At 46.9% G+C, this 7428-nt stretch overlaps 1 protein-coding gene across 1 annotated transcript in view; it reads left to right on the top strand.

Moving 5' to 3' along the window:
* The window catches only part of Pacrg (parkin coregulated), a 546372-nt gene extending 539261 nt beyond the window's left edge, over positions 1-7111 (top strand). Inside the window, exon 5 of the mRNA XM_008827204.1 lies at positions 6457-7111. Within this exon, the coding sequence (XP_008825426.1) occupies positions 6457-6617 (161 nt within the window). The 3' untranslated portion in view covers positions 6618-7111. The remainder of the gene's footprint in view (positions 1-6456) is intronic.
* The last annotated feature ends 317 nt before the right edge of the window (positions 7112-7428 follow it).

Here is a 7428-nt window from a genome sequence, read left to right as displayed (position 1 = left end):
AACTCACAGAGATCCACCTGCCTCTGCCTCCTGAGTGCTGGGACTAAAGGCGCGTGCCACCACGCCCGGCCGTCTCACAGAGATCCACCTGCCTCTGCCTCCTGAGTGCTGGGACTAAAGGCGTGTGCCACCACGCCCGGCCGATTAGTGCCATCTTTTAACAGTAAGAATATCTTTTGGATATACTTCTTTTGAGACATTTTGGTTTTATCTCACCATACCTTATATCTAGTTAACTACCAGTTAGCACAAACAGGAAATTGCTATTCCAGTCATCTCTGACTCCTAAATTCACTAGGCCCAGAGAGAACCATCTAACAGAAAATGTGTAGTGTCACCGATGTACATCTCTGATAGTGACGTTTGCAGCGAGTTCTGCCCACACCCATCTGCTAAGACTTATCCCAGGACCTGGGCTCACCTTTCTCCTGATAACAACTCCACCAGCCAGTCTCAAGAGAGGTGACTTTAGCTGTGACTGCTCCCATCAAAGAGCACAGGTCTTTCACTTTGTCTTTTTTTTAAATTATTTTACTTACCATTTTTATTTTATATGTATGAATATTATTTATATTACTTATTATATTATAAATATTATTTATGTTTATATTTATTTTATATGTATTTATATATTTTATTGCCTGCATGTCCATAAGTGCACCCATGTCGTACAATGCCCATGGAGGTCAGATTTAGGCATTGGATCCCCTGGAACTGGAGTTATGAGTGGTTGTTAGCCACCATGTGGGTGCTGGGAATCAAACCCGGGTCCTCTGCAAGAGCAGCCAGTGCTCTTAATTGCTGAGCCATCTCTCCAAACCCTTGCTTTGTCTTTTTGAGACAGGATTTCACTGTGTAGCCTAGGCTGGGCTCCAACTCCTGATCCCCCTGCCTCTACCCTCCCTCTGCCTGTAACTCCTTGTAGCCCCAGCTGACCCGAAATTTGCTGTGTAAACCAGGCTGGCCTTGGTCTCACAGAGATCCTCCTGCCTCTGCCTCCTGAGTGCTGGAATTAAAGGCCTGCACCACCATGCTGAGCTCTGTTGCCACTTTTTTGTAGCTAACTTTGAACAACACTCTCCCCTCACAACGGACCAGAAAAACAGCAGTGGGACATGCAGGGCTTCACCAAACCGTGAAGCTTGGCAGCACTGTGTTTCAAAGCCTGCTTTACATCTGTCTTCAGCTGGAGGTGTGCGAGAGCCAGCTTGCCTCCATGACTGGCACTGCCCGGGGGCTAAGGCAAGCAGCGTTGTGCCTGTTTACTCGTCCTTCGATTCCTGGGACACTTCCTAATTTCTACAGTTATCTAAAGGGCTACTGTGCACGTGCAGAGCAGCACCAGCCTCTTCTGTTACTGAACTTGGTGAGCTACAAAGCTAGAACTTCTAGAAATGAGCCAGTGGGGTAAGGAAAGATTGGGAGAGAAGTCTGGGCATTATTTGGGTCTCTCCCACATCTTGGTTGGTTTGTTCATTTTTAAGTATTTTTGTTACACTTATTTATTTGTACGTGTATGTGTGTGTAGGTGTGTACATGCCATAGCACATGTGGAAATTAGAGAACAACTTGTGGGAATTGGTTTTCTCCTTCCATCATGTGGGTCCCAGGAATCGAACTCAGATCATCAGTCCCAGTGACAAGCATCTTTACCCATCAAGTCATCTTGTCAGCCCTTCATCTTTTCCTGACCCATACATGTGACTCTATGTTTCACAGGCCAGGACCCCCCTTCAGAATAGTTGAGACATTTGGGGCCATTGAAGCCTCAGAGGTAGAACTGGGCCAGGCAGCATCCTCCAGCACCTGTGACCTTGCTTCAGGCTGTGTGGTCTTGTCCCTCCCTGAGGGCCTGAGTCAGAGTCAACACAGGGACTTCTAGCCTATGTATTTCCTTCCCAGCTAATGCCAGAAAGAGCTGACAGAATTCATCAATTGCTTCATCTCTCAGGCATCCACCAAACAACACACGAGGTATGTTGGCGAAGGACCTGAAGTAAGCATTTATTTATTGTCTATATATGTCTCACGACTTAAATGAGGCTTTCATTTCCAAGTGACCATATTGTGTGTATCTATTCACAAGAATCTCTATTTACCATTTAAGACACTCCCCTCACCACAAAAAAAAAGGCATTAGAATAAAAAAATAACAATTAATTTGAATTAAAGGATCCCTGAGCCATCCACACACTCTTTATAGCTTTTCCTGTCTCTAAGATAAGGTTCCCTTGGGCATCTGGCTAAAGTGAGTGGGTCAGAGTTCTCCCCAGGCCCAAGTCCAGTGGCGAACATAAAGGAGACCACAAGGCCTGGGTTTATGAGCCCCACAAGTCTCAGTGGATGCAAGGGATCATCTGCCCTGTGGAGAAGGTAGTTAATTAGATCACTTATCCAACAGGTAAGCTCCCCCAAAGGCAAGGGCCTGGTGTCTTCTCACATCTGTCGCCCTACAGGGCCTAGCAGAGCTCTGGGTCTGGATAAAACACCTGTAACAATAGCAGAAATTGCTGCCAAGGTCAAGGGTGACTTTCAGGACCAAGAAGCAATGCTTCGAAGCCAGCCGCAGCCTCGACTTGAGAAGAATGCTTTCTGTCCAGCAAAACTGGCCTTTCTTTCCACCTCCGCCTTTGCTTTTGGGGCTCCTCCTTTTTTGTGTGGTAGTGGTAATAAGATAAAGGAAAAGCGTGAGGCGTCCACACAGCCTAGAAATTGAAACCACAGAGAGACTGTCGCGTCAGAATTCTACAGGATCCCAGCCTGCTGGCCACTGGCCACCGAGGAGCAGACATCTGTGCAAAACGTTAATGTGCCTTATGTAACCAGCCTTTGCAGTGACCCTGGGTGACAGGGGTTGCCTCTCAGGCATGAGCTGAGCTTCTGTTCCAGGAGCATGCCGTCGGTGGGCAGATGGGAACTACACATGTGGCTCTTTTCGACCTGGAAAATGTCAAGAGCCAGACAGCACCCTGGTCCAACCCATAGGTTTAAATAGAAAAGGCCTTTTGCATGTGTTTAATGCTAAAGCAGATCACTAGGCTAATCAGAGAAGAGTCAACATTCAAATTGACCAATGCAGTTCAAATAACTTGTAAGCAGGAGCCACCCTGGGGCTGTGGTTGTCTGCTTCCTTGAGCCAGAATCTCTAAGAAAGCCCCAAATCCCTGTTCGACTCCTTGCAAATCATCCTTACCAAGCACAAAGTCTGGTCTGCGCCCTCTCTATAAACCCTATTTGTTTGGTTATAAATTAAACATATCTTTTCCATCATCAATGTGTCCTTCTAGCCATCTGAATCTAAAATAGACTCTCAGCTTCCTAAATTGAAATGTCATGTTCCTAATCAGAATTGACAATTGTAAATAACCATCTGGTTGTTGCTGTTGTTGTTTTAAGTGTCCTATTCTCACAAACACATTTTTTTCCAGTATGCTGTCTGCATTTAGAACGGGGAGCTCAAACTAATCACCTCCACTTTCAGGTTCTCAAAAAACTGACAACATCCCAGTTTTGAAATGGAGATCACATCACTGCCTGCCTCTCAACAGAGCTTGACATTAGCCGTTCTGTCGTCATTAAAGCGGGCAGAACAAGGCACCAGCTCTTGATTGTGGCGGTGGTGGTGTTTGGTCTTTTTCTGCCCCCGTGGTCCACATTCTGCAATGGCAGGATATTCCAACTCCAACTCCCTTTCTGAATAAGCAACTTCTCTTCTCTTTCTTTTGTTATGTGTGTTGGTATATTGTTGAAACGCAGAAAAGAGCTACAGAGCCCTCCTCCTACAGTTAAATGTTTTTAAGAAGAATATGGGATAAAGTGTTGCTTGTCAGCGCTATGCTCTAGAAGGGAGTGAAATCCAGGGTGTGTAAGCTCTCCATTGTGTGCAGACTTTCCACATTCCCTCAGCTCCATCAGGAAAATAGGCCTGGCCCATGGTCCATTCAGTTCTTGACCTTTAGACCAACATGCCGACAAAAGGCACTATTTACCAGCGATTAATACATCATCTTTGTCTAGAAGGCTGGATCGGGACTGGCACAGCTGTGTCATCACCAAGTTTGTTTTCCAGGTGTCCTTGCGGTGGGGGTGCTGTGGGTTCAACTGTCATAGGCAAGCATAGATCCTGACACACTCTTCCTAACAGCACGAAGGAGCACAAGCTGGTGCCTACCAGGGAGGACACTGAGATTAGCCGAAGACCTTCCAGGACAGTCTTTTCTCTCCACTTAGAATCCTGGGCCACTGACGTCCTTCCCAGGACAACTCGCCCTTACTGTGGGTCTTGTCACACAGCGTTCTCTGCCTCTTGTTCAGACTTTTTGTTCCTTCTTTTTCTTGGCCCCTTCAGACTTTATTTCTGAACCTTTTGTTTTTCACACCTGTATTCAACAGCAACCACACCCACCCCTGCCAAACCGAAGCACCTTCCTCCCTGTCCTCAATCCCTCCTCCTTCACCTCCTCTCCCAATCTAACCCAAGGCCCTCTCCTCTTGGAGGACTCTGAGAGGATTACCACTCATGCACGTCCTCTTTAGTGTGGCCATTCCTACCTGCATCCTCTTCTCATAACACCATGCCAATCAATAGTAGTCGTAATGAGAATGATAACAATAATAATTAATAATAATGGTAAAGCCTGTTTGCTTTGACTGAGTACTTATCTGTGCTCTTAGGTGATATGTATTTGCTTTTCTTGAAAATAAGTCGAGACCCTTTAAGAAGCTTCTCTCTTGGCTGTTCTGTATAAATATTTTTTGAGCAATGCTTAAACGTGTATGTTCCACGTGTTTGAGTATTTTGAGTGATCGACTATTTTATAAGTCAGACTTTAAAATGACTTAAATCCAGCTTTCAATGTGACAGAAAGGTGTCCACCATGGGAAGGACAAGGGAAAACCCCTAAACTGCTCTGTAAACTATTCTTCAGCTCATTTTTATGAAATAAAATGTGTGACGGTTGTATGAGTCACATTTGTTTTTGAAAATTAGTGACATTTCTACCTTCTTTCCCCTCCACCGAAAGAAACTAGTTGGAGTGGCAATTCACTTTTACTATGCTGATACGCAGTGGTGCTTCTCTAAGAAGTTTCTGGGGGAAAAAAGTTAAGAGAAAGAAGTGTCTGCCTGTGCTGTGCGGATTTCAATAGTTATGTTTGTTCTGGTCTGAGCCATTAACCAATCTTTTTGAAATGCCCCAAAATAACTTGGGATAAGAAGTTTGAAACATCATTTTAACCTCCACTGTCTTTACATTCAAGCCAGATAGCACTTAAAGGCTGTGTGCAGTATAAACAGAGCAAGCCCTTCCTCTGGTGACTGACTGTTCTCAGGATGCACTGGGGCCGGGGTGGGGGTGGGGGCTGCCTATGGCATTGGGCCCGAGCTCTTATCTTCATCCCTCTGTCTCCTTGAAGGCCAACACATTCCCCTTTCCTATGTCACAGGGCATCATGGGGTGCTTTTCAGAGGCACACTAATGACAGTAACATCAAAATCCTTAGTGAGCTGTGAAAGCAACAGAAAGCATGTAAAGACAGTGTAGAGAGAAACATGAACATGTTAGTGTGGAGGGCGCACAGGGGTGCACCTCTGTCAGACTCTCAGTCATTCCTGCAGACACCTCACAGTCTGGGTGCCCCTCTCACCTGCAGAGCAGAATGGAGTCTGAGATGCAGGTTTCTGAATTGCCAAGACCACCTAGGACTTGCTTTGTGGCACCAGCAGCCACAGAGGCTGTATCCAGGCTGTGGGTGGCTGGGCCTCCATCAGGGTCCCCTGGACTGGGAAGTTCCAGAGCTAGCAGCAGCATCAGCCCTTGGGTGTGCCATAACTAAGATCTGTTGGCCACAGGTCCTGTGTGGCATGCAGGAGCTGCCACAGCAGACACACACACACCAACCCCCCGACCCCCACCAAAGAGACAGAAATAACTGCAGGTTATTTCCTCGGGTCTTTTTGAGACAGGATCTTCCTGTAGCCCCAGCAGGCCTGGAACTCACCATGTAGTTCAGGCTGGCCTGGATCTCACAGAGATCCACCTGCCTCTGCCTCTCGAGGGCTGGGACTAAAGGCGTGCCTGCCCTTGTTTATTTTAGATCAGTTTTCATCAGCTCCTCACTGGGGCTTGGGATTTGTTGTTCTTATTTGTTTGTTTAGTTGGTTGGTTGACTTTTTAAGAGGAAGGGTCTTGCTGTGTAGCCCAGGCTAACTTCCAACTCAAGGTGATTCTCCTGCCTCAGCCTCCTGATGCTGGCTGGGATCCCAGATGTTGCAGCATCGTGCCCACAAAAGTCTCTTCATGGAGTTTCCTCCAGTCCTCAATCTCAGCAAGATCACATGAGTGTCACCTGTCAGTGTCTCCTAGCAAGTGCTCATGGGCAGATGCCTTACCTGTGGGATGGGACTTTAGGGACAGTTCACAGAAATAACTGCCGTTGTCTGTTTGTCTGAACCAGTGAACTCTGGAGATGGCATCGACTACAGTCAGCAGAAAAGGGAGAACATCGGTGACCTGATCCAGGAGACGCTGGAGGCCTTCGAACGCTACGGAGGGGAGGACGCCTTCATCAACATCAAGTACATGGTGCCCACCTACGAGTCATGCTTACTGAACTGACAGGGCAGCTGCAGGAGGGAGCGTCCCTCAGCGCCGCCGTCCTCTGTCCCTGCCGCCCTTAGCATCTCATTACTTGTGACTTTTCCAGTTCTCTTCCTACAGCTGCGAAGACAGTGACTTCTGGGCCATTGGACTGTTAGCCCTATTGAGAACGAGGCTTTCTGATACATAAATAGTGCCTGTTTCTTAGATTACAATAGTGTACTGTGCTTATTTGTTCGAGAAGAATTGCTTCTTTATCCAGCTCGGATGGAGGCAGGAGTCCGAGTTAAACCTTCAGTTGTATAGACAATAAAATGATCATTTTCATACGCAATTCGGCAATTGCTGTGCTGTGTCTGCCTGCCCTGAGGTACTGTCAGGGGCTGTGAGGGAAGAGTCTGTGCTGACGGCTTAATAGGTGTTTGTCATGGAAGAGGAGCATTATTTCTGCGGTACCTCTCCAGCAGCTGTGCAGTTATGTGCGTTGACATTCAATAAAACTGTTGAATCTATATTCCAATTACAGCAGGAAATTTTTGCAGCCCCGTTATAACCTCAGCTATAAACGTAATTAATGTTCCTGCCTGACTAGTGATTTGGGCTTCAGGGCCTTTAAAGTTTGCATTTGGGTGCAGGTGGGCAGGCTAGGCAGGGACTGGAGTCAGGGTTAGGTAGAACTTGTTTGCAACAGTTCCAAGCCGGGAGCTCACTGGAATCCTGGCCCCACCATGAGGGTAGCACACCGCATCGCAGGGCTGGATGTGCTCTTGACAGAACATTGCCCAGAAGTTTCTTCAGGGCTTTTTCATCCTCTTGAACATGGCTTGCA

Source organism: Nannospalax galili, unplaced genomic scaffold (assembly GCF_000622305.1).
Source record: "Nannospalax galili isolate Female #2095 unplaced genomic scaffold, S.galili_v1.0 scaffold372, whole genome shotgun sequence".
NCBI classification, from domain to species: domain Eukaryota; kingdom Metazoa; phylum Chordata; class Mammalia; order Rodentia; family Spalacidae; genus Nannospalax; species Nannospalax galili.
Note: the sequence above shows the minus strand (reverse complement) of the source record. Positions and strands in the feature narration are given on the sequence as shown.